The sequence below is a fragment of the Encephalitozoon hellem genome, chromosome VII (genome assembly GCF_000277815.2).
Source record: "Encephalitozoon hellem ATCC 50504 chromosome VII, complete sequence".
NCBI lineage: Eukaryota > Fungi > Microsporidia > Unikaryonidae > Encephalitozoon > Encephalitozoon hellem.
In genome coordinates, this window is record NC_018474.1 from 54,864 (window position 1) to 81,234 (window position 26,371).

The following is a 26,371-nucleotide window of genomic DNA, read 5'->3' on the forward strand; positions in this document are numbered from 1 at the left end:
AACAATTTATTCTGTTCTCAGACCAAACAAATTGTCTCTATCGTTGTTCAACAGGAACCAAATGGTTTTAAAGAAGTTTTCCGGGAGAATAAGAGACTTGCTTGACTTGGCTGTGTTCGGGTCGTTGTAATAAGACTCCTTCTCTATCTCCTTTGAATCCTTGATCCCAAGCTCAGTCAGTGGAAGGACATCAATGTCCGGCCCAGATCCCATTTCAGACCAACTCTCGAGAAGACTAACCCTCTCCACAAGGGCTTTCTCTGTAAATGCATCCAGATACTCTTCCTCCTTGATGTTGAGCGGATAAAAGTGGCAGGACTTGTAGAACATCTTCCTAAGGCTGCTGCGGAATATAAATGTGATAAGGATAATCGGGAATAGCAGCATGGACAGATAAAACCTCTTGTCCGAAGACATTTTTGCAAACGTTGCAATTTGAAAAAATATGAGTGAAAACATTATGTTCTGGCATGCAGAATCCCAATATCCGCCTCCAGACTCATACTCATTTCTGGAAGAATACAGAAACTCAGTTTTGAACGCTAGGTAGTTGCAGAAGTAGAAGAATGCCCCAAGAAGGAGGATGGGGGGACAGATGACAGTATAGACTATGGACATCGAGAAGACTGTCAGGCAGGATGGAAATATGGTCCCGAAGTCAAACGGGGGAGAAAACTCGGCATCGAGCCTCTCTCTTCTTGTCTTTCTCCCTGTAAACGGAAAGATAATGTAGTTTATCAACAGAGGCGCAGGCTTCAATAGCGTTAGTGCTGTTCCCACCAGGGTTCTTTGGATGATCGTGTTCGCAAAGAACACGGACGATTCCAGAGACTCGTTGCTGAATGCCCTAATGACATTGTATATCTTTTCGTTCTTGAACAAAACATCCGCAAAAAGCCTGTAGAAGCTCGATGCAAAGAACACAGATACAAAACCGTTGAAGAACAGGAAGTTGGAAAGCTTGTCCATCAGCTTCTGCTGGAAAGTCGAGTATGAGTAGATGCCCTCCATATTAACAAGTGCAGTTATGATTGTTGGAACGAACACCATCATGGAGTTGTATATAAGTGGAAACAGAATTCCCCGCAGAGAGCTTTTGATTGTTTCATGTCTATCTAAAAATGAGGATATCAGCCTGTTCTCCTTAAACATCTCCGAGCTCAGTAGTAAAGTGACAATATTGGCAACTATGGATGAGAACAGTACAATAAAGAGTATGAAGAACACAGTTCCAAAGACGCTATACATGTAGTTATCCACCTCGCTGTTTGTTATGTTTTCCCATATGACATCGTTCGGTGCCGGTGCATCCTCCGTTGCTACAGAAAATATCCTTGACCCTATTTGCGACTGCTTCACTATGTTTGCGCTTCTTTGGTCTTTGAACGTGACAAACCCTCTTTTTGTCTTCGAAGGAAGATCTAAAGTAAAATACATTTTGTACTTGCCGTAGTTGAGTATATGGTGAAATGAAAAGAAGCTAGCATCTTGCGATATGTCTCCCCTCAGAAAGAGAGTGTTGTTGTGAGAGACAAGCTCTACGATCCTGATGTCCTTGTTCTTTGCCTCCTCGTTCCTTATAACCTCTTTTTCCTTGCTGATCCTTCTATTCACATTGTTTAGCTTTTCCAGATAGAAATTCACCCTCGGGATATCCTCCTTAATCTTGTTTTCAAACTGGTTGGCTCCATTAAGGAATAGGACAATAAGCTGTCTCTTTTGGGTATTGTCAAAGACGCCCTCTATTTTTGCTTCCTCCACCGTCCTCAGGATATTTTCTCTGAACCCGCTTATACTTTTTTTGCACTTCTCTTGATTCTTTTCAGACCATTCCTTCATTCTTACAAACTTTTCGTTAATTTCCTTCTCAATGTGGTAAATATAGCTGTCCTTCTCACTGTAAAGGCTTTGCAAGGTGTTGGTATCATACACAAGCACACAATCATCAATCTCTCCAACACCAAGGGAGTTGATGAACTCAAAAAGATCCACATCGTTGTTCACGTAGCTTGGGAGCCTTGAGAGGACCAGTGTTCTGTTCGGGAGATTCACATATTCCGTAGACTTCTCTGCACTTCCGAGGTTGTTGGACAACTTCTTCAAGGTTATTATTGACGTCATTATTGCTGGATTCCGTAGATATGCTTGCCTAAGAACAATGTACCTCTTGTAGTATATGAAAATGGAATACATTATGAATGCAGACACAAGGTACACGACAGGTATAATGAGCCCATAGCTCCTAGACTCGGGGTCCAGACTTCCCAGCGAGAGCCTGACAAGCCATTGATCCGAGTTTTCTATATTTTCCCGCTGGTTCGTCCAAAATAAGTATCCCAGCGACGGAATGACCAAGAACGACAGAATAAAGAGAATTCTGTAAAGCATCTTCAGTGTCTGCAGCATCATGAATGCATCCAAGCCTATGATCGACAGAAGGATCGTGTCGCTCACAGTCACAACCGGAATGATCCAACTAAGAAACCCTGCGTAATTGTAGCAGGGATGTGACGGCCTATCCTTGACATTTGGCGAATAGAGCCATGCTGCTCTTTTTCTGAAAATAATATACGCTATTAGGATGCAAAATGTGACGAGCCCTTGGGACACGATGTTTGTTAGCACAGCATTGTCTGCACCCCTCAGTGGAGGCTTTTCGACCCTGGTTCCTATGTTTTCCTTGTCTATGTCAGCCATCCCCGGTTGGGGACTAAAAATTTTATCTTTGTAACCACCAACCAAAACACATGTATATGCAGCCTCCAGTGAAAGATGCTTTATTAAGGAGAGGATTCTCAACCACTTAGATGATATGCATGCTGGCAGGGATAAAGAAATAAGGTGCCTCGATCAGTTTAATTTTCAGAGGGCTTGGGGGTAAAGAATGAGAATGAAATTTGCAGCGGAAAAGTCAATAAGTCTTTACGACGTGGATGATGAAAAGCAGGCCAATATTGTTACCATAAAGGAAAAGGAGAAGGTCCTGATCCTGTCCGCAGACGAGGAGATTGCCCTAAACAAACAGAATATTGAAAACGATGTATATTACGATGCAAAGAAGGCATTTTTGTTAGGAGGAAAGGAGAGGCTGGAGGAGAAGCTTGTATCTCTTGATCTGGATGACGAGCAGAAGCTAATCCTATCAGACCTTATAATGAGTAAGGAAGTAAAAGAATGAACCTTTGATCTTTTAATTGCGGCTGTGCTGAAAACACATATTTCATCTATGCTTCACCTCAAGGCTTCTCTGATCTTCTCTTCCAGGCGTAGAGACTCCGCCTCCTTTGGTAGGTAGATTGTACATGCGGCAATCGGCCTATGGATGCCGCATGCCACGCCAAGGGCATTCTTGGAGGGAACATGAACGAAAGGGACGCCTTTATCTTCACATATGACGGGTAGGAACGCCGTTATCTCTTGGGGCTCTGCATCGCATGCTATGACAACCAGAAGAGCTCTTCCCTTGTTGAGGCACTTTGTCGACTCGTTTATCCCTTTTCTGATGTTCTTTGACTTTGTAGCACTCTGGACTAACCTTAGTATGTTCTGCGCTTTCTCGTCTGGGACTGGAGAGTATGTCTGAGCTGCCGTCATTGCGGGGGCAAAATTTTCGAGGTTTAGACACGCCCTTGAATGAATATAAAGTCCAAGTACAACAAGGTGATGAAAGCCTTGACGATCCGCCAGGGCGACTTGTGGCTTGTTCCAAGACTGATAACTCCTCTGGAGAACAGTTTTCAAACCGAGGCCATAAATGACGAGGAGGTTTGCATTGTCCCCAAGGAGGCCAATTTTCAGCTTCCTAATGTTTTCCTAAGCACTGGGCAGAATCCTGAGCACCAGAAGCTTACTGGCGCCGTCAGGGGTAGTGAAGATTGGAATGATATCATTGAGGAGGCAATAGAAGCACTCGAGGAAATAGATCTGTCGATTAACACCCACCGCATCATGACGAGAAAGTGCCCTATTGACCAGGACGTTCTTAACAGACTTGTATTTGAGAGATACAGGCAGACTTAACTGCAGCGCCTGTGCTAGATAGACTATTTTATGTATACTTGAATGCTATTGGATGGTTTAAAGATATCTATCTTCTACTTATTGGTGAGGATTTTTGTTCTATTCGTTCCTGTGATTAGATTGTTTGGTTGAGCAAATATTCTTGGTGATGAGGAAACTTTCTAAAGATATAAAGCCGAGCTAGCGATATTCGATATGAACTTGGCCATAGAGGAACCTTCGAAGGTGATAAAGATGAGAATGGGTGGGGCCAGGCTCCACAAACAGGCAAGATATGGTGAAAAGACTCTCCGTAGCGAGAGGAGAAACTACCCCTCATATGAGCAAAGGCTGCCTGAAGGGGGCCTGCAGAAAGCTCTATCTGATTCATGCGATGACGAAAACTGTCCTGACGGTGCAATGTTTAACACAAAAGAAGTTTCTATAGACTTTTTTGATTTAAACTCAGCTGAAAGAAAGCAGCAGATGGAGTTCAAGGATGATTATGACGAGGCTAAGGAAGGGCTGCATCTTTATGGCCATGATATTTCCAAGGGAGTGCTCGAAAGAAGTTTCATCGAAGGAATGCTGGAAAATGACATTAGAGTTAAGGACATAAAGTACGGAGGAGACCTTATATTTATATACTTTTTTACAGTTGAAGACTCCATTTCGTTCTACAAGCAGTTTCTGCCCTACGTTGAAATACACTTTTCTGAAGCCTATGATTTCGAGCAGGCTGTATTGCTCTCTTCCTCCGAATGGGCCAGTATCACGCTGTCAAGCATGTACAACTCTTCGAAGGACAATGATGCTTGTGACCAATCTTCGAGTGGACTGCTAGAAAACGGCAGCCATTTGGAGAGTAGGAAGTATGTGACGTGTGAGTATATGGAAGACGAAAGTGCTGTGTGTTTTCATGGTACGGATACTGAGTCTAATGAGTGGCATGGAGAGCTTTCTGAAAGAATTCTTTTTGAGAAGAAGATCGAGCACTTCACACATCTCCGAAACTTCTTTTCAAGGAGCGAGGTAAAAGCCATGATGCAGAGTTTGGAAGTGGGGAACATTGATTTTGTATTTAAGAACACAAAGGAGTTGGCCGTTGGAAACCAATCAAATAAGGTAATGCAGGAAGCCATAGGGTTACTCCCAGATGTTGGGATTGCACGAATCATTCAGAATCTTGGATATGATATTGCGCCTATAGCAGCAAATAAGCATGGTGCATACACTGTCCAAATGCTCATCTCTGTGTCGAAGACATCGCTAACACAGAATCTGCTATCAAAATACTTCAGAAAGTTTGGAGGATTCCTTATAACCCATGAGATAGGAAACTACACCATCCAGAAGATACTCAGATTTGACCCAAATCTTATCTTTGAGCTTTTTATTTCAAATATCAAGGACGTTGTGGGAAGCGAACTTGGAATAAAGGTTCTGAAAAGATGCCTGGAATTTTTTCCTGATAAGAAAGCTGCACTGGCCCAGAAGGCTCGGGAGCACGGAAGAAACTTGAATGTTCTGCTACTTTAAAGCTTTATAAATTATTCTTCATGTTTATCATTCATGATTTTCGCCTTTATTTCTGAGATTACTTCTCGATGATAGGCCTCGTCAACGAATACTCTCGACGGGCTGATCTCCACAAGAGGCTTTGTACCCAATGTTGTTTCTAACAGTAGAATCGCACCATACACATCGTTTTCTGTTACTTTCCCGGTGTTCAGGAGCTTAGAGTGCGCCTCTGCAAGTCTTGCAAGACTCTCTAGCATTCTTATTGTATTGAGTTCATTAGCTCCCTCAAGCTTTCTTCTATAGTGGTAGTAGCTTAGCAGAATACCGTTCAGCTCATCAGGAATTGTGCTGCCTCTTTTTCTTGCAATGCCTATATAGTTTCTCAAGATACCACTGTCCCAATGCATAGGATCTTGCTTCTTCTCTGCAGAATCGGCCTCAGGCCTTCTGGAAAGGATTTTGTCGGCAATCAACAGGTCGTTCTCGCTATTGTTATTGTCAAATAGTCCAAATATAAGGTCAAACCTACTAATCAAGGGGGTTGCAATCATGATGTTTTCCGAGATGCTTTTGCTGAGGTTGTACTTGTGTCTTGTATTCATTGCCGCAATGACAGAGCACCTGGTATTCAACGAGGAAACGATTCCAGCTTTTGCTATGCTAAGCGTTTGTTGTTCCATCGCCTCCAGCAGTCCATTCTTTTCATTGATCTTGAGCTTGTTGAACTCGTCAATACAGCAAATCCCCATGTCTGCAAGTACTAGAGCGCCAGCCTCCAGCACCCATTCTTTTCCTTGCCTCACTGCACATGTTGTAAGCCCTGCTTGTGTGGTCCCAACTCCATTAGTCAGGATGGAAGGAGATAAAAGTCTTGCACACGTCTTCAGAAGATGGGATTTCCCCGTCCCGGAATCTCCGACCAAGAGAACATGGGAGTTGGATCTTGCCCCACTCTTTTGGTCTGCATGGGCCCCGCTCACCAGAGACAATAGAAGCCCAAGCTTAACATTCTCGAGTCCTTGTATTTCTTCGCCAAATGAATTGATGAGAAATAGTCTTTTCTCGAAGTAGCTGAGCTCGTCTAGCTTGTTCATGAATGCCCTCCCAAACGAGTCATTCATAGACTCTTCATCCTGCTTGTGCACGGCAAGTGCGTGCATGTATATAGAGCTAACCATCTGCTCGCCTATTTTGAATGGCTTCCATCTTACAAGGATAGTTCCTGTTACCAACAGCTTATCTCCTGGAAAGAATTTCCCTGCTAAATCCTCCTCAAGAACCACCTCCAATGTTTCCGACATCGAGCTAGGATTCCCTATATCTTGTATTCTTATCTTCTGGCTTGGTATTGCTTCCCCAAAGCATCTTCGATCTTTCAGAAGCGATGAGCCACAGGATTCACACAGCACCTTATTCCTTCTCTTTCCCGGAGAGCTATACACCTTGACGTTGCACTTCAAGCATATCAGCTCGCTGGTGACATTTCTTATTAAGGTCTCATAGGCTCTTATGACCGTTCCGCTTACAGAAATGATCCTGTTGACGTTTTTACTGTTGCATGCCTTATCTGTGAACAATGCATACGGAATTTTCTTAAAGGCCTTCTTGTACACATATGGATGACTAGAAACGCCCAGAACTATGCTATTTGCCAATTCTGGGTTCTTCTCACAGAGGCCGATCAAGTCCACCTCTTCTTCTGGAATCATATCCCCGAAAGCCTCTAGGTAGCAAAATTTTAAGATCTTTACGAACAGAGAAGGTGGGCATCACTGTCTCAGCGGAAGGAGGTTTCTCTTCTTTGAAAAAGGTTCCAGACATCATTTTGCAATAAGGAGAAGGCTGCAAAAAGGGGAAAAGGAGTCGGCTCCGATTGATGAATTCAAACATAAAACAAAATAGAGAGAGTACAATGAATGATGGAAGACAAAAAAGAGAAGGTCCTCGATGCAGCAAATGTCGTGGAGGCAAAGGCAATGAGTGCAATAGATAATGTTGAGAAGTCGAGTCTCGGAAGCTCCATCCCGCTTGAGGTAAGTCTCCCTCTCCGCGAGCTGACAAAGTACTTAATGCTTTTCACCATATTTGAGTCTATCCCCGTATACCTGATTTCTTGTGAAGAGAACAAGAATGAGTTCTTGCACTGGATCTCGAGAGGAACTGGATTCATCTTTCTCATCATAGCAATTATGGCTGCGGCATTAGACATTGTCACCTTCTATGGAAAGATGTTCAACTTTTACAAATTTGTGGTTCCGGTGACTCTTGTAAAAACGGCATTGGCATTTCTTGTTATAGTGTTTTCTAACATAAGCTCCATATACGTGGTGTTTTTGGCTGTGCTCTATTCTCTGAGGATAGCTCTGTTTGATGCATTGTTTTTGTACTATCTTGCAATACTTTTGAGAAGAATCGAATCTGACGAGTATGACAACAACGGAGAAAGGATTAGAACAAAAGATGAGAAAGGAGAAAAAGTATGATTAAAACCTTTATGATATGTGTAAAGCCATCTCCTTAAGTCAAGCCATCTATTTACATGGCCCTAGACACCGCAGGTTCTTACAAATATTTATTTAATACACTAGATATAAGATGCACCTATTGAGCCTTTATAAGTCCAGTCACCACCCCGTCTTCAAAATCAAGCTGTTCTCTACCTGCATCCTCATCGGGGATTATTATCTTTATTCTTTCAACTGGGTGATTTCCTTGGTCCATCCCAAGCTCCTCTGCTATTCTGCCCCACCAGAGGGATAATAAAGCATTTCTCTTGACTCCTACTCCCTGCTTATAGAAATCAGAAACCAGATACGCAGCAGAAACATTTTCCCCTATAGCTGCTCTGAGACCAAACTTAAATGCCAGTCTATGATTCTTCTCAACTATGCTTTCAAAGCCATTCAAAAACAAGGCCGAGAGTCTTAGCTGTGCATCAGATTGCCCAAGGTCTGCCGCCTTAGCATACCACTCTAAGGCCCTTACAACGTCTTTTTCCTGCCCTAGCTCTCCGTTCTCAAAGCATCTTCCAACCCTAAATTGACAGTTGGGACAGTCTAAAGACCCACCCTTTAGGTAGAGTTTGAATGCATAGGAGTCATCTGGAGATATGATATCTGGCCCTTTACCTCTTTCATAGCACCTTGCAAGATCATAAAGGGCATATGGATAGGTATGCGTTGCTTTTCTTGCTGCCAGCCTTAGGTAGAAGTACCCTGTCTCCAGATCACTATCATTTTCTATGTTTCCAAACAGGATAATCACTCCGTAGGTATGCATTGCATCCACCAGCCCAAGCTTTGCTGCGCATCTATAAAAATGCAATGCATTTCTGGTGTTCCTTTTCTTTCCTACCCCCTTCTCATAGCATTGCGCAACCTTGAAGGTTCCTGTGGGGCTTCCAAGCTGCGCAGATATTAGATAATGCCTAAATGCCTTTCTGCAGTCTCTCCTTATTCCAAAAAGGCCTTTTTCATATGAAAGGCCTAGGTAATAGTGCATCTCAGACTCAGACATAGGATTCAATGCTTGGGCCATGCGGCTAGAGGTACACTTGTTCAGTAGCCCTCTTATAGAGAGGCATTGCTTTTCGGTAAGGTATTTAAGTGCCTTCTCCATTTGCAACGAGTTTCCTGGGAAGATCTTTTTCGAGTCTCCCCTTTCGTCTTCTGTTTTTCTAACATAGTGCCCAAGAGCTACTAGTACATCCTCCATGTCCTCTTCGGTGCCATCTTGTGGTCCCCCAGCCGTTCCTTCCCCAATGCCACCCATCGATGCAGATCTTGCTCCCGGTTCCACATTCTTTATTCTTCGTGCTGGACCAATAGCTTCTTCAGGGAGAGATTCGTTACCGATGAAGTTAGAGTTGTGAGCAAATGAGATTCGACTGTTTGTGTGTTCTCCTTTGTATCCAGGAGGTTTGATGCACATGAAGGGTGGCCACTGCATTGAACTGGCCTTTCTATAGAGCTTCTCCTCCCATTGATTTTATTCCATATAAAAAAGCCCAGGATGTTGAAGATCCGAGACTTTGAGTTTGCGAAAGTCGTGGGGGAGGGCGCCTTTGGGAAAGTGTATCTGGTGAAGCTTAAGAGCAATCCGTCCACTGTGTTTGCAATAAAGATGCTTGAGTTTGACGAGATCCTCAAGCAAAGGCTGGCAGATCAACTTGAAAACGAGATCTCCATCCTGAAGAGGCTTTACGGGTGTCCATTTGTTGCGAAGCTATACTCGACTGACTTCTATTGCGGGAAGGTGGGACTTATCTTGGAGTATGTTGGAGGAGGAGAGCTGTTTTACTGGCTCAAGAAGTGTGGGAGGTTTGACGAGAACATGACACGGTTTTATGCGGCAGAGATTATTTCCGCCCTAAGATTTATACACGGAAAAGGCATACTTTATAGGGACTTGAAGCCTGAGAATATATTGATTACGTCTTCTGGGCATATAAAGTTGATTGATTTTGGATTTGCTGTTTATGAAAATGAGAGTATATACATGATTTCAGGAACACCAGAATACATGTCTCCGGAAAAGCTGAGGAGTGAGGATGACGGGCGTGCAAGTGACTACTGGGGGCTTGGAATCATAATTTATGAGATGCTGTGTGGGGACCCGCCGTTTTACGATGCAAGCGCCGACACTATCTACCATAAGATACTTGAGTCCCAGATCACCTTTCCTTCCTATGTGAGTCCTGTGGCAAGGAGCTTGATATCAGGACTGCTGGACAAGAGTAGGGCAACTAGGCTGGGAGCCAAGGGAATATACGAGATAATGGGGCATCCTTTTTTCAAAGAAATAGATTGGAGTAAGATTGAGAGCAAGAGGATATCGCCTCCATTTGTTCCAAGTCCAAACATCGTTATGAGCTTCTTGGACGGCAGTACCAAGGCTAAAGATATAAGCAAAATTGAAACAGTTGTTATGAAGCCATACAAGCACATTAAGCACTTTCAGAGAGATCAAACTTCAAAAAGATTGTAAATTTGATATAAACCTACTTATTCTTTTCATGTCCTTATTATCAGGATACCTAGGAGCTTGGGGCGCACCGGGTGCTTAATTTCTTGGCAATAAGCCTTTGGGGGATCCCATGGGCCGATAGGGAGTGTTATTTGTTACGGGATGGCAAAGAACCAATAAAATTTTGTTATAAATATATTCTTTCAGAGGGAGGGGTAAGATGAGAGCAGAATCTGGCGGTGGATCGAAGAAGACCTTCAAGACGATGAAGCTGGGATTCATGGGACTGGTTGGAATGGTGATTGTGTACTATGTGCTTCTATTTATCTTTGGAATCAAGTACTTGGATCCTCAGTACTACGGAAGCTACTTCTACGCTTGGAGAGTGAACTTTGCAGACAAGCTGATGACGCACGGAAGATACAAGCTGATCAAGAAGAACGAGCATCCGGACACGGAGGACAGGAAGAAGTTCTATGGGATTTCGCAGGACGAGTCTGGGCCGTATCTGATACGATTTGACAGGCCTGAGCACTTCCCGCGCGGGCATGAGCACCAGTTCACGCTGAACTTCCCTGCATACAAGGACTTCTTGAAGATTCGGGAGAGGTTTATTGTTGAGACTGAGGGGCTGCAAGAGGACATGAATCTGAGCCACTCTGACCTTATGGACAGGATGAAGAAGAAGAAGGAGGGAGGGGGAATGTACTTTGCAGACTACCGCGGAAAGTCTGTCAGGGAGATGCAGAACATATTGTTCCCAAACAACAATGAGGAGAAGAACCCCTGGTTCGGTGTAAGCAACATACTTATCAAGACCATCTCGAGCATCATGTCGAGTGACGAGGAGAAGAGAAAGGGATACCTGTTTAATGGAGAGAAGGTTGGAGACGACCTGATGAAGAACATCCGAGATGCTCTTGAGGCGCTTGACGAGGGGACTGAGGAGGGAGAGGTCCTGCTCTCTGAGAGTATATCTGACTCTGACATCAACAAGTTCTTCATCAACAGCGGGAGGGTGTCTGCAACACCGCACGAGACATTTGCCTATTCAAGGGCATACTACCTGTTCAACTTCCTGACTGCAGGAATTGAGTTTAAGTCCCCGAGCCTTGCAGAGATGAGGAGCGGGTCTTCTGAAGACGACAACGAGTTCCGCGAGGCACGAATGGACTATGTTGCCAACCTGTTTGCCAGGATATTCTCGAGCATATATCCCAACCAGCACAGAAAGGATGTCAGCAGCATCGGGACCCTTGAGAAGATAAGAAACTACTACAGCCCAAAGATGGTTGTCGATGAGAAGAAGGAGGTGGATGAGGCCGACCTTGATCTTGTCCAGAAGAGCTTCTCAAACACATCAACGGTTCCTGCATAGTCATAATAAAAAGGACTTTTCTACTCATACCTTTATTTTAGTCGAAGTCCTTTGTTTTGGGCTCGGCATCTTCGTAATACTGCACAGCATTGTCTATGCAGTAGATTAGCTCTTCAACAGACTCTTCTTTGTTCCAGTTCAGCGGGTGGAAGTTCAGCATGTTGTTTTCTGAGACAAAGCTCAGCATCCTCTTGCACATCTTTGAATACTTTCCTGTCCCAACCAATGCCGAGAGATCCTCATTCGGCGTATAGAACACATCCAGATCCTCGTCCTTGATCAGGTCCATTTTTGAAATCACATTGATACAGGGAACATTCATCCTTGCCATTGAAATAAGTGCACAAAAGCATCCATTTATGTACTTGTTGATATCGACCAGGTACTGGGATTCCATCACATAGACAATTCCACATTTGAAATAACGACCTACATGATCAATGATCCTGGGCATTATATCAGAATGCACGAATAGCTCTATCTGCCCAGGGCAATCAAAGACAAGGAAAGAGCCCTCGAGGTCTTCTAGATCTAACTCACTGATGTTTTCATAAAGCTCTTCCAATGCAACCATCAGCCCTCCATTCGGCCCATAGCCGTACTCCTCCATAACATCGTTGACCGTAATGAAGTCCCTAAGGTCTAAGACATAGTCGTCGTCACTAGAGATCTGTGCAGGGTCGAGATTTACCACTCTGTAGCTTCTCCCTATGTTCTCTCCATGCTCCTTTATGTTTCTACAGAAAGTCGACTTTCCTGATCCAGCCGGGCCAAAGACAAAAATAGCGTACCCCATCCTTACCTTCCATGAGAAAAGTTAATAAAGTTGTCCACTCGGATCCGAATGTCGAAGAGCTCCTACTCTCCCTCCAAATAGAGAACGAATCCTTCGAAGAGAATCAAGAGTCGGAAGAGGCCTCAGAAGACTCGCATGCATCCTCGGATGAGATAGAGTACAGGATCATAGGAGAATCGGGATCCAGTGGCTTTTCTGCAACAGACTTTAGCGCGAAGGTTCTGAAGGAAAAGGGAGAGTATAATATTTCCAAGGGCCCCTTGCCTTTCTCGTTGTTTGAGATTGTTGGTAATAAAGGACGCACGGAGTCCACCGTCATTACAAACCAGAAGTTTTCCATTGAGGGAGGAAGATACGACTACGGGTTCACTCCTTCGGATCTAAAGAGATACAGAATCAAGAGAAAGAAGAAGACAAAGGAGGTGTGTCCCAATTGGGAAGATATTTCCGAGGAAAAAAGAAATGAGCCCAAGAGAATATGCGTTAGGTCTTTGAGGCTAAAGAGTAAAAAGTGAAAGAACAGGCATTAAACCACTATCTTTAATTGGCCACTTCGAAGGCTTTCGGTTATGTGGTATTCTTCGGTTTAATCATCCTGTTCATTGAGATGGCACCAAAGGCAATGAATACAGTAGTAATGAAGAGGAGTATCCCTATAGACACAGCGTACCTAACCCTCCCGAACCCATATATGTTCAATGCCTCCTTTCCACTAGAGATACATCTTTCGGAACCCTTACACTCGAAGGTTAAGTTCTCAAGCTGTGTTTGTAAGACAGTTTCAAGAACATAGTACACAGGAGATATCCATGTGGCCCATCTAATAAACCTTGGGATTGACCCTAGATTAACAAATGATCCACCAAGCATTGTAAATACCATGATTACTGTGGATGCAAGTATTTGCGCATGTATAAGTGTCTTGGTGTAGAGCGAGGCCACAATTCCAAACGATGTGGAAAGAAGCACAATCACTGTGAAGACAAACACAAAGAATATAAATCTGAGGATGTCTGGATTGAGGCCCACAATCCAATACACCACGGCAATGTAAAAAATGTTGGGAATACCGGACATACAAAGGGTGGATGCCATGTTGGCGAAGTAGGATGTGACTGCGCCATACATTCCCGCACAGACCTCTCTTTTGAGTGCCTTCTTGTGCGAAGAAATAAATATTATTGAAACAAACGCCGCCTTTTCAAAACATCCCATGATTATGAACGAAAGGATCCCAAGCCTATCCTGGATGCCCTTTTGCGTATAATCAAGCCTGTAGTAGATGGAGACAAGAAATAGTAGGGTCACGAATCTTTGGATGCTTAGGATATGCATAAGCCCACGGCTTCTAGAAAAATCAGATAGGTTTCTTTCGAAAACCAGCATGAAGTTCTGGATAGACTTTCTAGCCACAACAGGAAACTCTGTCTTCCTTATTATCGATGATACTACCAAAGGCTCTATTCTTTTCCAGGACATTTTTAATCTTTCTATTCTCCGAAGTGACTCTCTCTCAGACTCGGGGGTTGTCGTGTCGATCGATAGGACCTCCATGAAGAAGTCCGGGGAGTTCACTTGTTTTTCAAGGCTACATCCACATCTTTCAAAGAAACTTGTACACTGCTCGAGGCTTCCACTGAATGCAATTTCTCCTTGGCATATCACCATGATCTTATCAAAAAATGGGAGTATCTCCCGAGGAAGCCTCTGAAACGAGATGATAATCCCTTTTCCCCGGTGCTTCAGATCCATAAGGATCTTTAGGATATGGATGATATTGAATGAATCGAGGTCGTTGGTGACTTCGTCTATGATTAATATGGAAGGCCTCTTTGCAAGCGTTATTCCTAGAGAAAGCCTCACCCTCTCTCCAGTTGATACCGAGTTGATGGGCGTATGTGCAACTCTAGACAGCCCTAGGCTTCGGATTAGGCTTGACACCTCTTCACTCACAGATGTTCCCGGGCCTAGACCTCTTGATACCATCACTGCAAACTTCAAGGTTTCTTCGACCGTCTGAGTCTCGTATGAGTGGAGACGCTCACCCACAAACCCCACAGCACACTCCCATACATCCGTATTAACAGGATGGCCATTAAGAAGAACTTCTCCCGTCACTTTTAGTCCATCCATGGGCTTTCCTACTATGGCATTCAGCATCGTTGTCTTCCCCGCCCCACTTACACCTACAAGCACAGTCATTTCAGAGGGCTCTATCTTTCCTTGCGCCCTTTTGACCAGTGCCTCCTTGAGAGGCTCCGTTGGCTCCACGGTTATGTTTCTCCAGACAATTTCTACCTTCACGCCTTCCAGGTCCATGGGTGCACAGTTACACCAATTAATAAGAATCAGATCTTTCGTGCAAGCCAACAGTCCTCCTACAGGGACTCCTTGGTGCAGAGCTCGAAGGAACCTCTACCACAATCCCACAAAGATTTGATTCTTTGTCTTAATATCCAAAGGTTTGTTTATCCTAGAATGAAGAGGTCAATCAAGGTCTGTCATTCCAAAATGCATGGATTTCCACTGGCAGAGGATATACGCCATTACGAACTGAGATCGGATTGCAATGTTCTCTCGACACTGGGGCCTTCGTCACTCCCAGAGTCATCTCTAAGAGTCGAGTTTTTTCTCACTCCTAAGAGCGTCTTCATCAACGACTCTTTTAACATGATTGATGTCTACTCTGTGTACAAGGACGGAGAATTGTTCTTCAATCAGAAACCGATTCCATGGGACTCTGACGCACAGGTATCCTGGAAGGAGTACAGGAGAAAGCTGGTTGCCTATGTTTCAAAGATGCTTTCCAATGCAATAGAGCACACAGAGGGATTGAACGATCGTTACGTATTCTATGCAAAGTACAACCTTCTAAATCGTATTGACTTGAAGCAGTGTAGAAAAGAGCTACAGAAGCTCTCCAAGGAGTTCGAGCTCATGAGGAGGATAGAAGGATTGCAGATGTCCACATTGAAAGCAGCTGGATGTTATCTTGTCAGTGAAGCATTCAACGTGCTTCTATCGTACAAAGGAAATCCAGAGCTAGGAATCAGGTTTATCCTTGAAGTAATGGATGTGCTGCCATTTTTTACTATCGTGAGGATGGCCAAGAGCATTGCAAAAGCAAGGAGATATCAGGCCATACTACTGTACCATAGGGTGTATCTAAAGTCCTTAGAGAAGAGAAAATACAGAACTGCATTTTTGTTTGCTGTAAGTGCGGCAAGGCTTCTCAAGCAGGGAGTAAACATAGGACTTGAGGAAACAATAAAACTAGAAGCATCCAGGTGTGTAAAAGAAAGAAATTGGAGAATAGTACTCAGGGACGTGATGAACAAAATAGAAATGTCTGACACACTCAAGTATGGAGCAAATCCATACAGATTGCATGATGCTGACGAAGATGAGTTTACTGTTGAGTCTGTAATGCTGGGCGAATCCAGTCTTGCCAAGCGCTCCGGAGATACTGTACTGTTCAATCGAGAGAATGCAAAGGTGTATTTTACAGATCGCTTTAGAATCAAGATCACATTCTCTAGAATATCGCATGCCTATCTCCACGGAATATTGGGGAGTACTGTAAACACATCCAGGATATTCATACCCATATATAAGGCCTTACATGAAACCTCGGCAACTGTCAACGTGTTTTTCAATTTCTCCCAACTATCGACTGGAAACGAAGCTGATGAAGTTGAAGTGAGGCTGGAGGAGCTGATATTCTCTGGGAAGACTATTGTGCCCGTTGACCTGACGGTCACTTGGGTTCGGAGAAAGAGCACCGTATATGTCAAGGATGTTGTCCGCAATGATGAAGAAGGAAGAGTTGCTTTTTTGCTTGCACTGTCTAATTTAAAAGGGTTTGAATCCAGTGTGCTTGGCCCGGAAGTCATAGAAAGGAAAGAATACGAAGTTATTGTTTCGCCGCGCCTTCCCCAAGTATCCAAAGTATGCTTACATCATGAGATTTGTGAAAATATATTTGAGACATTCGAACTCACCTATTAGATGCATTCACAGAAGCAACTTCATTAAATAACATATTTACTTGTCTTCATCAAAATCCCATGCCATCTTTCCTTCTCCCAGTCTCTTTTCTGCTAGCTTAACATTCTCAGTAAATTCAACCTGGTCTTGACCAGTGAAAATGGGTTTTGCCTCATGCGGATACACCATCTCCTCCTTGGAAAACACAAAACCCTCCACGATATCTTCGCCCATATCCTCAGAAACACTAGTATTTTCCTCTTCTATTATTTCATAATCATTAGATTCCTTTTTTGCATGATCCTCAGGCATGCAGTCCTCAGGTCCAAAGAAGGCTTTATGCTGGACCTTTTTTACAAACTTCCTTTTGAGATTTCTCAGTATGTTCCTATTTATTTCCAGCATGTCTTTGTTATGCTTCTCTGTAGGTGCTTCATAGTCTTCATCAGAAGAGGCAATAAGCGATAAATCATCACAATCCTCTTCATCCGCATCAGGAGAGCTTTCTTCATCTCCAGACACGCAGGCCTCCAAATCCACAAACCTTTCATACCGTTTAGCATTTGGCCTGGGCTTATATGGCATGCTTGATGCAAGGGACAACGTCTCGGGGCATTGCTCTGTATCTGTGGGTTCTCCCTCATCTGCTGAAGCAGAGCACTCGGCATCAGTCAGCATCCCACTGATTCCCTTCATTGAGGTATCATACCGGTGCTTGGCGAATAGCAGGTCTTCACCAGCTTCCTTTTTTCCAAGTATCTTATTTGTTACTCTTCTTTGGACCTCTCTGGCCACCAGTTCCTTCAGAATGTGCCTACGATGCTCTTCGTACAATGCCATGGCCTGAGACCTTGTGTAAGAGCATATTCTTCTTGGAGAGTCATTTCTTAGGAATTCTGCATCTTCTCTCATCCCAGAGCAGGATAGCGATAAAAACAAATAAAAAGGCTCCCTTATGATCGGCGAGCTGAAGAACATAGCAAGAAGCAAAGAGGCAACACTCGAAGAGAAAGAAGAGGCTGTTCTCGAGATCTTTAGGATTCTCATCTCAAAAGGAGACTACCATGAAATAGGAAGCACCATCATATCACTGAAAGGGACCTGGGAAGACATAACGACACCCCGGATCACCAAGATCATAAGAAGGCTTTTCGAGATGATTCCATACTCCTCTGAGAACTTCGGGCATGTCCTGGAACTCCTCACTGCCCTTGTAGAATGGGCAGATAAAGAAAACAAGAAAATGCTCCGCCTCGATTTGGAGTGTAAGAGAATATATGCTCTACTGAAGACAGAAAAGTATTCTGAAGCACTTTCACAGATAGGCCCTGTTGCCCATGAGCTCAAGAAGTATGATGATAAGATTAATCTGATAACTTTATATGTATATGAAAGCAAAGCCTTCTACGAGATAAAGAACATCTCGAAGTCAAAGTCATCTCTGACATCAGCAAGGGTGCTGGCAGTTTCTGCATACTGTCCTCCACAGCTTCAAGCACAGATAGACCTTCTGAGTGGGATTTACATATGCGATGAAAGAAACTATGGGGTGGCGTCATCTTACTTTATAGAAGCACTCGAGGGCTTTACACTGGGGAAGATGGAGACAGAGGCATGCATATCGCTGAGATATCTTATTCTGTCGAAAATCATGGCTGGCAAGAGGGAGGAGATCAGTACTGTGATGAGGAATAAAAACACTCTCAAGCACCTAGACGATGAGATCATCAAGGTCTTGCTCAGCATCAGCGAGAGTTTTGGAAATAGGGATCTAAAGTCGTACAGTGATGTCCTGCAACAGTATTCTGAACAGTTGAACTGCGATTCGTTTATCTGGAGTCACCTGCAGTATCTGTATGATATACTTCTTGATAGGAACATCATCAAGATAATTGAGCCTTATTCCGTTGTTCGGATTAATTTCATAGCTAATGCATTAGGGTTTGAAGCAGATGTTATTGAGAGAAAGCTTAGAAAGATGATACTGGATAGGGTTGTCAATGGTACTCTTGATCACATAGACGAGTGTTTAATTCTACATGGGGAGAGGGCTGACGACGATTTTGCAGATGAATGCATGAAGCAGGTCAAAGCATTGGATTGTATAGTCTCCTCTCGCTATTAAAGTTTTGTTCTGTGATTTTTGTTCTTGTTTACACCCATGGGCATGTCCGGTGCTCCTGATAGAACTCCTGGAAAGATCGAGGTATTTTTCAAGGCAATGGGGCAAGTGATTCCTGCTGAGACTGTTTGCGGAGACACTGTGCTAGAGGCTGCACACAAGAATGGCATAAGTCTTGAGGGCGCATGCGAAGGAAACCTAGCGTGCTCAACATGCCATGTGATTCTGGAGGAGCCTCTATACAGAAGACTCGGAGAACCTTCTGACAAAGAGTATGATCTCCTGGACCAAGCTTTTGGAGGTACAAGCACATCAAGGCTAGGATGCCAACTAAAGATAGACAAGAGCTTCGAAAAAGCCATATTTACGATTCCTAGAGCTACGAAAAACATGGCTGTGGATGGATTCAAGCCAAAGCCCCACTGAGCAGAAAGGTTACAGACATCAGAAAGCTTTATTGGCACCCATCCCAGACTCCTGCATTCCATACACCGAGTGCCTTACAATCACGGAATCCCCGTTCTCATTTCTGTTCAACTTATAAAAGTACTCTGGGCCGTCTCTGCTCAACAGCTGAACAAAGTCCTCATCATGCGTTATAACAATCAACTGGAAGTCTGAGTTCTCTTTATGTCTTGAGATCACTCTCGAAAGGGTAAATGCAAGGCTTTCTATGTTGTCTCTATCAAGGTTTGTGGTCGGTTCGTCGAGAGCCAATATGTTGCAGTTAGAGGCGAAGGAGTTTGCAAGTGCTAGCCTTATAAGGATGCTTGCTATCATCTTCTGGCCAGAGCTGGATCTCCCTCTCATGTCAAGCTCCACACCTCCTTTAATAAACACAACCTTGTAGTTATAGGTCTTCTGCCCGAGGCTCTCTGTCTTTATCTCTATCCAGTCAACATCGTCTCCTTTGTAAGTGCTTTCCCATAAATCCTTGAGCGTTGCATTTACCTCCTCAAGCTTAGAGGTATGGAAGTCAATAATGGCCCTGTCTAGCGCCTGAATGCACTTGTCAAGGTCTAAACAGGACAGCTCCAGGGCTTTAAGCTCAATGAAACACTTGTTGTAGTCCTCCACCGTTCTGCTGTGGTCCTTCAGAAGTTCCTGCTTGCAAGACTTTATTCCAAGGGCAATCTGCTTACACTCCCCCAGTAACAGTGACTGCTGGGAAACAAGATTCATTTTCTTCTCTTCCAGAAGCTTCTTCTTTTCCTTGAGGGCTATCAGATACTCAAAATCAGTCTCAGACAACTCTCTTTCTATTTCCTCGACTCTTTTCTGCCTGTTGTAGTATCTTATGCTTTCCTCTGCTAGACCTCGTACTTCATGCATCATACGAATCTTCCTTCCCACCTCCAAAACCTCGTTCTTCTTCTCAAGAAGATCGTTCCTTACTGAGTCAAACTTCGTCTCGTCCTTGACCTCCTCACCGTATTCAGCTTGCAAAAGCTTCTTGACCTTGCCATTCAGCTCTTCAACCTCCTTCTCAAGATGTCTTACTTCCTTTTCTTTCTGATAGAATACCTCCATATTCATTTCCAGCTCCACTCTCTTTCTCGAGAACTTCTCAAAAACCTTGTCCACCTTTCCTTTCCTCCGCAATATCTCCTCAGAAACTTCAGATATTCTTGCCTTCAAGTCGCTTCTCTCAATCTGTTCAATGGCCCTCTCTGCTTCCTTTCTGAGGCCTATCTTCCCCCGCACATCCTCCTCGGCTCTGATCCTCCCCTGCTTCTGCTCCAGGTATCCAATCCTTTCCCTCTTCTCCTTCATCTCCCTCTTCTTGTCCTCATATATCTTCCTTACTCCGTCAATCATTGACTTCAACTCCTGAACAGACTCTCCCTCCTCCTCATCCTTCAGCTTTCCATCAATCAAAAACAGTTCAGACACTAACCCAATGTAATACTCCGTCTTCTTGATCCCTTCAGCCTCATCCAGAATATCCAACTCCATCTCCTCCAAAACCTCAGAGTCAACACTATCCCCCAAAGGCTCATATCTCAGAATCAACTCGATAATCTCTTCTCTTAGCCTGTTTCTATTCATTATACCTTCATTAAGGCCTTCAATCGCCTTACAAACATCGTCCATTCCCTTTAAATTCCTAAACCCATTCTCCTTCCCATCTAAAGCTTCCTCTATCTCCATCTCTAGCCTCCTCTTGAATCCAACCTCTTCCTCAATAGAAAAAGACCTATCACATATAGGGCATCTATGGCATCTGCTCCCCTCCTCTAGTATCTCTCTGTATATCTTTTTCCTGTACAAGCCTTCGTTCTCGCCGCTTAATAATTGGGCTTCTTTACCGTTGTAGAGCCCTTCAGGGTCTAGCACTTCAACACCAACCATCATAATATCCTCTGTAAAGAAATCCCCGTTGCCCTTCACCATTTCCTTGGCCTCTTTCACGCGATGCCTACTTTCTCCATGGAACCTTGAAATCCCTAGTCCCTCAAAAGTAGGTGTATCAGACTTTTGAATCATGGCTCCAAGCTCAATGGTCTTCATTTTTATATCCTTTCTAATCTTATCATTCTCTCTTTCTCTCCGCGCAATCTCTGCCCTCCTAAGATTCATCTCCCTCTCAATCTTCTTCATCCTCCTCTCCTTTTCCCTCAGCTCTTCCCTCTGCCTCTCTAGCTTTGCCCGAAGCTCAGGGACATTCACTTCCTTCAGTGTCTTCTCTATCTCCTTTTTCCTGCTTCTTATCTGGTTCATCGCAAAGTTTCTTTCAGCAATGCTATATGCATTGTTCAGTCTTCTCTGGTACTCCTCGAGCCTTTCTTCTAAAGCCTCCATCTCCCTATCAGTCTCAATCTCAATCCTAAGCCTTTCAATCTCCTCCTCATAGGATACAGACAGATCCATGCTTTCGTCATACACAAGGTCCCTGTACTCATCCACTATCCTCTTCTTCTCAGAAAGTATTTTCATCTTGTTCTCGTCTTCCTTCCTCAGCTTCAGAAGCTCAGACTCAAGCACTTCTATGCTCTCTTTTCTTCTTCTGATGTCTTCTTCCACCTTCTTGAAGGCCTCAGCCGCCGTCTCCCTGAAGTCTTTTGTGACAAGAAGCTCAGACTCAAGGCTCTTGAAGACTTCCTCCCTCTGCCGCCTCGCCTCATCTAGAAGCGAAGACTTGACAGATATCTCAGAAAATACTCCGTCAAGCTCCGTCTTGTCCTTAAGATAGGCACTTCTTCTTTCACTCAGACACCTAAATCTGGCTTCACTCTCCTCAGCCTCTGCCCTTATCCTTTCATACCTCTTTTCGGCTTCAGTCAGCAGCTTCCCGCTCAGAATGCCCTTTGCCTCTTCCAGCGGCAATGCTTTTTCCTTGAACCCATCAATAAATCTCTTCAGCTCCTCGTGCTCGTTCCTCAGCATGTATGCCCTCCTTTCAGCCTCCTCGTTGTTCCGGAGCTCTACATTTATCTCCTCAACAACATCTTCACATCTCCTTATCTCATTCCCATAGGCCTCGAGCTTCGCTTCATTCCTCTCTATGGACGCACACCCACTCTTTATCCGGGCCTCAAGACACTCTTTTCTCTCCTTCATCTTCCTCAAAAACTCTAGCTCTTGCATCTTCATCTTAATGTCAGAGGCACACTCCTTCTTAGACGACTTCAGACTGTCCAAGGCCTTCCCGTACTTTGCAGATGCAAATATCTCGTCGAGCTTCTTCTTAACAACAACGGGCTCTCCAAGAGGCCATGTGCTTTCCTCCTGATGGCAAAATATAATGTTCTCCAATACACTACTGGACACCCCAAAGTGCTGGGGCATCTCGGCATCAACGTCCCCACTTCTTCCACTCACCCCCCCTCCATCCCTCTCAGCCCACACCACACTCTCCAAGGTCTTCTGCTCCCTCTTGCCTCTTCTCTGCGTCAGCTGCATAGACCGTGTGCATACCATCGTCTCTCCGTGCACGTTGGTGAACAAGAGCTTCACACTCCCCTGCACCTCAGCTAACCCTGCAACCTTTGGGTCGTAGATAAACGCCCCTCCCCTGCTGTTCGGTGGAAGACTCCCGGTGCTGATGTACTTCAACGACTCAATTATCGTCGTCTTCCCCGTTCCATTTGCCCCAACTATCAGTGTCAGTGGTGAATAAAACTCTAGTGTATTGCTTTCCCTATGGCTGAACGACCTTATTCCTCGTATCATAAGCTTCTTAAGAGACGACATCCAACAAGGGATCCAAAACCATATCTGCAAAAATATATAAACTATCACTTTATTTCTCAGCACATTTGTTCATCATCGCAAGCACCTCTTCACTTGCTATTCTTAGCAGATCATCCCTTTCCTTCTTCACAAGGCTGCTTCGGATCTCCCTGTATTCAAGCAGGGCATTGTGATCCTCATCATCTGCACCGCCCGACATGCTCATCCGGTTGTAAAGCTTCTTAACATTCTCAAGCTCAGAATAGGCCTCTACAATGCTTCCAATCAGCCCATTTATGGGCTCCGAACACTCAAGCAGCGACCTATAACACTCCAGTCTGTATCTCTCAACTCTGATGCTTTCTTTCAATCTCAGGACCTCTGCTCTATAATAGTCCTCCTCCCCAAGTATGTTCACCAAGTCGTCTGTGATCGACTGTAGATCCATGGTAACGACAGTGTCATTGACCTTTCTCTCCAACCGGAACGAAGGTGGAAATCTAAGAATGTTTCTCAAAACAAAGTTCGAAAATATAAAGTAGTTTCTTCGAAAAGACTCAAACACTATTCCGGATATTCGGTGCGCATTTCTTCTATCGAGAGAAGACAGCTGCTCAACCCCATCACGAAGAATCCCCTCAATCTCGCCCTGCAGCTCGGCAACAAGAGTCACAGGTACAAATCCAAAGAACTCAACCTCTTCCTCATTCTCCATCATCCAGGGTGAATTTTCTACCAATCTTATCCAGGCATGCTATATAATAAAAAGAACTTTCTCCTTCAATACCCGGAGCCCTGCATTGTTCCATTCCTTATCTGTCATCCATATCTCCTTGACACACTCGAGCCCAGAAAACGCAGCCATCACATTCGTAATCATGCTCTCGTTGGGTTCTTCATACATAGAAACCTCAGGACTAATCCCATACTCCTCAAAAGCCTTACTTAGGCATTCTTCAGATAGTCCTACCCCGCCATGATTAAACACAATCACCTTGCCCCCTATCTTCTTTGCCTTCTCCTTACTAAGGACGTAGTTCATCCTCTTGGCTATGAGCTCATGAATGTCTCCTTCCTCCTCGCTGTAGGCCCTTAGATGCATCCTGAAATGCTCGTCTTTGCCAACCTCAGGGTGGCACCCGCAATCCTGGTGCAATGATAGAAAGTGCGCCTCCATCCTTGCCTCAGTCTCATCCTTGTAGTCACACTTGTCGCAGGAGAATACGTTCTTCTCTTCAAACACCTTGATCCTATTGAACTCATCGACAAAATCTACAGAGTCAACAAGCTCAAATCCTTTGTTGCATTCCCGCGACACGCAAATTCCATCTAGCATCCAGAAGTCTTCCACAAGACATACCGTGGTATAATTTGCATAGAGATTCACAACAACACAGTTGGGCGAAAGAGTCCCAATCGCCTGAGACAGACTCCGTGGCGTTATTAGAATCCCTTTGAAAGATAAGACATTGATGAAGAGGTTGCACAGAGCCAGCACCTCCGTCCTGTTCAGAAGATCCTGGAATATAAGGGAAACAAACGAGCCTCTAGGCCTTATCTCTAGTTTCCTTAGCACATCAGAAATCAGGTTGCCTAGCCATCCAACACATTCTTCGAGGCTCTTAAACCTTTCTGTGTTCATTCCAGTCAGGTAGAAGAAGTCCCCAAGGTCAACGGACTCAGACTCTACGATAAGCTTGTTGTTCCAGATCACAACATGAATGATGGGCTCGTCAGCCCTATAGTTCGCCATCCTGTGTTTCTCATCTGCATAATAGGAGGCATCGCTCCTCATGAAGAAGCTCTGTATGTTTTTGTTTGGAGTGGTTATCTGGTCGACCTTGGGAACTGTGCACAGCTTTGGAGTGTACTTGAGTGGCATGGGCTTGGGGTTCAATATGAAAATGGCTGTATTCCCCTCATGAGCTCAAAATATTCTGGAGTCAATTTGGACAGCGACGAGGAGGAGGCAATACATCCCAACATAGACGAGAGAAGCTACAAGGAGTGGAGAAGGAAACAGAGGGAGCAGAGGAGGAGAGAGCTTGAGCAGAGGCTCGAGGAAATCAATTCGGTAGAAAACCCGAGCGAAGAGATGATTGAGGAAAGGAACGAGATAGAGAGGATTCTGAAGCCTTCATACGTGTGCCTTGACACGGAGTCGTTCAGGACACCTTCCGAGGACGTAGAGAAGGACTACATCCAGGAGCTAGAGTATCTTATAGTCCACAATGAGCTGGACAGCTTCATTGAGCTGATGAACCGATGCAAGATCAATATGGAGGAGTTTGAGATTGTTGTTCTTCATAATCTAGCAGAGCAGATTAAAGAAGGAAACGATGTGGGAGGCCTCATCCTCTCGAAAATATCTCTGTATGTCAAATATGCTTTGTCACACGGCAAGGATTTCCTTCTAAAGCTGCGTGCCCAGCTTACAAACAAAGAAAAGAAAAGGCAGTTTGAAGAGGATTGCAGGAGAGACTTTGAGGAGACAAAGAAAGCATTTCTCGAGGAGTTTGGGCAGCAGGGTGGCAGCATGCAACCATCATGCCCTGAGAAATAGGAATACAGAATATTTTAATTAGATTCTTTTATTTTGTGCTTTTCTTCAGAGCTGTAAGTGGCTTATACAAAAACTCATAGCAACAAGAGATAACAAAGAAAAGATATAGCAGCCACGACTTTCCAGAGTAGAGTAGCAGAAGCTTCACAAGCATCGAGATAAACAGAAAGTCAAATGCAACACTGACATGGCCCTTTCCATTGAGGGCTGCACCGGGACTCACTAATGTTTTTGTGCCCCCGTTCAAAGCAATGACAGGCGTCGAGATTCTATAGAGATAGTAGACGGCGAGCGCTTCAGGGACGGATCTGGCCAAATACACCAGCATGTTTCTTTCCTTGTTTATAAAGTAAACCACCAGTGTGCACACATTGTACAGTACCATACTCCTTAGCAGAAGCCTCCTTGTGACCCGATTTTCCTCAAAAACCCGGATCTGTGCTTTGCTTCCTCTCATCTCGAGGGTTGAGATGCCAAAAAATATTGATCCTCAAGTATTTGTTTTTAATTCATTGCCCAGGACAAGAGCATCACAAGCAACAAAAGCCGTTTACCAAGACCATCCACCCACCTGTGAGGTCACCACTTCGAGCTCCTCATTACCTTCAAACCCAAAGTCACTTGGTGTCTTTCCAGGATCAATGTTCTTTCCATTAAACAGTAGCCGAAACTCAGAGCTGTTCTTTCCAAGGTTACGAGAAAAAGCGTCAAGTATCTTCCTGAACGTTGTGTTCATCTTAACATTGAAGACAAGCATTGTTCCATCCTGGTCAACAAGCTTCAGCGGCACTTTCTTGGAAGTCGTGGCCTGCAAAGCATTTCCATTAGCCTTGGATTCGCTTCCAGAGTCCGATCCCATGGGGTTTG

General features: G+C 44.3%; 23 protein-coding genes across 23 annotated transcripts; 11 read left to right on the forward strand and 12 right to left on the reverse strand.

Moving 5' to 3' along the window:
* Nucleotides 1-6: 6 nt before the first annotated feature.
* EHEL_070420 (uncharacterized protein) lies at nucleotides 7-2,697 on the reverse strand (the record flags this gene model as incomplete). The annotated part of the gene is made up of 1 exon (XM_003887501.1): nucleotides 7-2,697. One exon carries the CDS (start codon nucleotides 2,695-2,697, stop codon nucleotides 7-9), a length of 2,691 nt encoding a protein of 896 aa, XP_003887550.1.
* A 187-nt stretch (nucleotides 2,698-2,884) lies between these two features.
* Nucleotides 2,885-3,178, forward strand: EHEL_070425 (uncharacterized protein; the record flags this gene model as incomplete). The annotated part of the gene is made up of 1 exon (XM_059743522.1): nucleotides 2,885-3,178. One exon carries the CDS (start codon nucleotides 2,885-2,887, stop codon nucleotides 3,176-3,178), a length of 294 nt encoding a protein of 97 aa, XP_059599505.1.
* A 53-nt stretch (nucleotides 3,179-3,231) lies between these two features.
* Nucleotides 3,232-3,594, reverse strand: EHEL_070430 (50S ribosomal protein L7Ae; the record flags this gene model as incomplete). The annotated part of the gene is made up of 1 exon (XM_003887502.1): nucleotides 3,232-3,594. One exon carries the CDS (start codon nucleotides 3,592-3,594, stop codon nucleotides 3,232-3,234), a length of 363 nt encoding a protein of 120 aa, XP_003887551.1.
* Nucleotides 3,595-3,633: 39 nt separating this feature from the next.
* Nucleotides 3,634-4,020, forward strand: EHEL_070440 (uncharacterized protein; the record flags this gene model as incomplete). Its single annotated transcript, XM_003887503.1, has 1 exon — nucleotides 3,634-4,020. The coding sequence occupies one exon, from the start codon at nucleotides 3,634-3,636 to the stop codon at nucleotides 4,018-4,020; it is 387 nt and encodes a 128-aa protein (XP_003887552.1).
* A 195-nt stretch (nucleotides 4,021-4,215) lies between these two features.
* Nucleotides 4,216-5,538, forward strand: EHEL_070450 (uncharacterized protein; the record flags this gene model as incomplete). Its single annotated transcript, XM_003887504.1, has 1 exon — nucleotides 4,216-5,538. One exon carries the CDS (start codon nucleotides 4,216-4,218, stop codon nucleotides 5,536-5,538), a length of 1,323 nt encoding a protein of 440 aa, XP_003887553.1.
* Nucleotides 5,539-5,549: 11 nt separating this feature from the next.
* Nucleotides 5,550-7,229, reverse strand: EHEL_070460 (Cdc46/Mcm ATPase; the record flags this gene model as incomplete). The annotated part of the gene is made up of 1 exon (XM_003887505.1): nucleotides 5,550-7,229. One exon carries the CDS (start codon nucleotides 7,227-7,229, stop codon nucleotides 5,550-5,552), a length of 1,680 nt encoding a protein of 559 aa, XP_003887554.1.
* A 207-nt stretch (nucleotides 7,230-7,436) lies between these two features.
* Nucleotides 7,437-8,003, forward strand: EHEL_070470 (uncharacterized protein; the record flags this gene model as incomplete). Its single annotated transcript, XM_003887506.1, has 1 exon — nucleotides 7,437-8,003. The coding sequence occupies one exon, from the start codon at nucleotides 7,437-7,439 to the stop codon at nucleotides 8,001-8,003; it is 567 nt and encodes a 188-aa protein (XP_003887555.1).
* Nucleotides 8,004-8,121: 118 nt separating this feature from the next.
* Nucleotides 8,122-9,291, reverse strand: EHEL_070480 (uncharacterized protein; the record flags this gene model as incomplete). The annotated part of the gene is made up of 1 exon (XM_003887507.1): nucleotides 8,122-9,291. The coding sequence occupies one exon, from the start codon at nucleotides 9,289-9,291 to the stop codon at nucleotides 8,122-8,124; it is 1,170 nt and encodes a 389-aa protein (XP_003887556.1).
* Nucleotides 9,292-9,531: 240 nt separating this feature from the next.
* Nucleotides 9,532-10,506, forward strand: EHEL_070490 (serine/threonine kinase; the record flags this gene model as incomplete). The annotated part of the gene is made up of 1 exon (XM_003887508.1): nucleotides 9,532-10,506. The coding sequence occupies one exon, from the start codon at nucleotides 9,532-9,534 to the stop codon at nucleotides 10,504-10,506; it is 975 nt and encodes a 324-aa protein (XP_003887557.1).
* A 199-nt stretch (nucleotides 10,507-10,705) lies between these two features.
* Nucleotides 10,706-11,863, forward strand: EHEL_070500 (uncharacterized protein; the record flags this gene model as incomplete). The annotated part of the gene is made up of 1 exon (XM_003887509.1): nucleotides 10,706-11,863. One exon carries the CDS (start codon nucleotides 10,706-10,708, stop codon nucleotides 11,861-11,863), a length of 1,158 nt encoding a protein of 385 aa, XP_003887558.1.
* Nucleotides 11,864-11,900: 37 nt separating this feature from the next.
* On the reverse strand, nucleotides 11,901-12,659 carry EHEL_070510 (putative ATP binding protein; the record flags this gene model as incomplete). The annotated part of the gene is made up of 1 exon (XM_003887510.1): nucleotides 11,901-12,659. One exon carries the CDS (start codon nucleotides 12,657-12,659, stop codon nucleotides 11,901-11,903), a length of 759 nt encoding a protein of 252 aa, XP_003887559.1.
* Nucleotides 12,660-12,670: 11 nt separating this feature from the next.
* Nucleotides 12,671-13,174, forward strand: EHEL_070520 (uncharacterized protein; the record flags this gene model as incomplete). The annotated part of the gene is made up of 1 exon (XM_003887511.1): nucleotides 12,671-13,174. The coding sequence occupies one exon, from the start codon at nucleotides 12,671-12,673 to the stop codon at nucleotides 13,172-13,174; it is 504 nt and encodes a 167-aa protein (XP_003887560.1).
* Nucleotides 13,175-13,226: 52 nt separating this feature from the next.
* On the reverse strand, nucleotides 13,227-14,978 carry EHEL_070530 (EPP-like transporter; the record flags this gene model as incomplete). The annotated part of the gene is made up of 1 exon (XM_003887512.1): nucleotides 13,227-14,978. The coding sequence occupies one exon, from the start codon at nucleotides 14,976-14,978 to the stop codon at nucleotides 13,227-13,229; it is 1,752 nt and encodes a 583-aa protein (XP_003887561.1).
* A 159-nt stretch (nucleotides 14,979-15,137) lies between these two features.
* On the forward strand, nucleotides 15,138-16,667 carry EHEL_070540 (uncharacterized protein; the record flags this gene model as incomplete). The annotated part of the gene is made up of 1 exon (XM_003887513.1): nucleotides 15,138-16,667. One exon carries the CDS (start codon nucleotides 15,138-15,140, stop codon nucleotides 16,665-16,667), a length of 1,530 nt encoding a protein of 509 aa, XP_003887562.1.
* A 36-nt stretch (nucleotides 16,668-16,703) lies between these two features.
* On the reverse strand, nucleotides 16,704-17,558 carry EHEL_070550 (uncharacterized protein; the record flags this gene model as incomplete). Its single annotated transcript, XM_003887514.1, has 1 exon — nucleotides 16,704-17,558. The coding sequence occupies one exon, from the start codon at nucleotides 17,556-17,558 to the stop codon at nucleotides 16,704-16,706; it is 855 nt and encodes a 284-aa protein (XP_003887563.1).
* A 43-nt stretch (nucleotides 17,559-17,601) lies between these two features.
* EHEL_070560 (26S proteasome regulatory complex protein) lies at nucleotides 17,602-18,771 on the forward strand (the record flags this gene model as incomplete). Its single annotated transcript, XM_003887515.1, has 1 exon — nucleotides 17,602-18,771. One exon carries the CDS (start codon nucleotides 17,602-17,604, stop codon nucleotides 18,769-18,771), a length of 1,170 nt encoding a protein of 389 aa, XP_003887564.1.
* Nucleotides 18,772-18,807: 36 nt separating this feature from the next.
* On the forward strand, nucleotides 18,808-19,194 carry EHEL_070570 (adrenodoxin-like ferredoxin; the record flags this gene model as incomplete). Its single annotated transcript, XM_003887516.1, has 1 exon — nucleotides 18,808-19,194. The coding sequence occupies one exon, from the start codon at nucleotides 18,808-18,810 to the stop codon at nucleotides 19,192-19,194; it is 387 nt and encodes a 128-aa protein (XP_003887565.1).
* An 18-nt stretch (nucleotides 19,195-19,212) lies between these two features.
* Nucleotides 19,213-22,962, reverse strand: EHEL_070580 (Rad50-like protein; the record flags this gene model as incomplete). The annotated part of the gene is made up of 1 exon (XM_003887517.1): nucleotides 19,213-22,962. The coding sequence occupies one exon, from the start codon at nucleotides 22,960-22,962 to the stop codon at nucleotides 19,213-19,215; it is 3,750 nt and encodes a 1,249-aa protein (XP_003887566.1).
* A 49-nt stretch (nucleotides 22,963-23,011) lies between these two features.
* Nucleotides 23,012-23,656, reverse strand: EHEL_070590 (uncharacterized protein; the record flags this gene model as incomplete). Its single annotated transcript, XM_003887518.1, has 1 exon — nucleotides 23,012-23,656. The coding sequence occupies one exon, from the start codon at nucleotides 23,654-23,656 to the stop codon at nucleotides 23,012-23,014; it is 645 nt and encodes a 214-aa protein (XP_003887567.1).
* Nucleotides 23,657-23,695: 39 nt separating this feature from the next.
* On the reverse strand, nucleotides 23,696-24,823 carry EHEL_070600 (uncharacterized protein; the record flags this gene model as incomplete). Its single annotated transcript, XM_003887519.1, has 1 exon — nucleotides 23,696-24,823. The coding sequence occupies one exon, from the start codon at nucleotides 24,821-24,823 to the stop codon at nucleotides 23,696-23,698; it is 1,128 nt and encodes a 375-aa protein (XP_003887568.1).
* A 39-nt stretch (nucleotides 24,824-24,862) lies between these two features.
* On the forward strand, nucleotides 24,863-25,504 carry EHEL_070610 (uncharacterized protein; the record flags this gene model as incomplete). Its single annotated transcript, XM_003887520.1, has 1 exon — nucleotides 24,863-25,504. The coding sequence occupies one exon, from the start codon at nucleotides 24,863-24,865 to the stop codon at nucleotides 25,502-25,504; it is 642 nt and encodes a 213-aa protein (XP_003887569.1).
* A 28-nt stretch (nucleotides 25,505-25,532) lies between these two features.
* EHEL_070620 (uncharacterized protein) lies at nucleotides 25,533-25,961 on the reverse strand (the record flags this gene model as incomplete). Its single annotated transcript, XM_003887521.1, has 1 exon — nucleotides 25,533-25,961. One exon carries the CDS (start codon nucleotides 25,959-25,961, stop codon nucleotides 25,533-25,535), a length of 429 nt encoding a protein of 142 aa, XP_003887570.1.
* A 93-nt stretch (nucleotides 25,962-26,054) lies between these two features.
* On the reverse strand, nucleotides 26,055-26,363 carry EHEL_070630 (small ubiquitin-related modifier protein; the record flags this gene model as incomplete). The annotated part of the gene is made up of 1 exon (XM_003887522.1): nucleotides 26,055-26,363. One exon carries the CDS (start codon nucleotides 26,361-26,363, stop codon nucleotides 26,055-26,057), a length of 309 nt encoding a protein of 102 aa, XP_003887571.1.
* Between the last annotated feature and the right edge of the window lie 8 nt (nucleotides 26,364-26,371).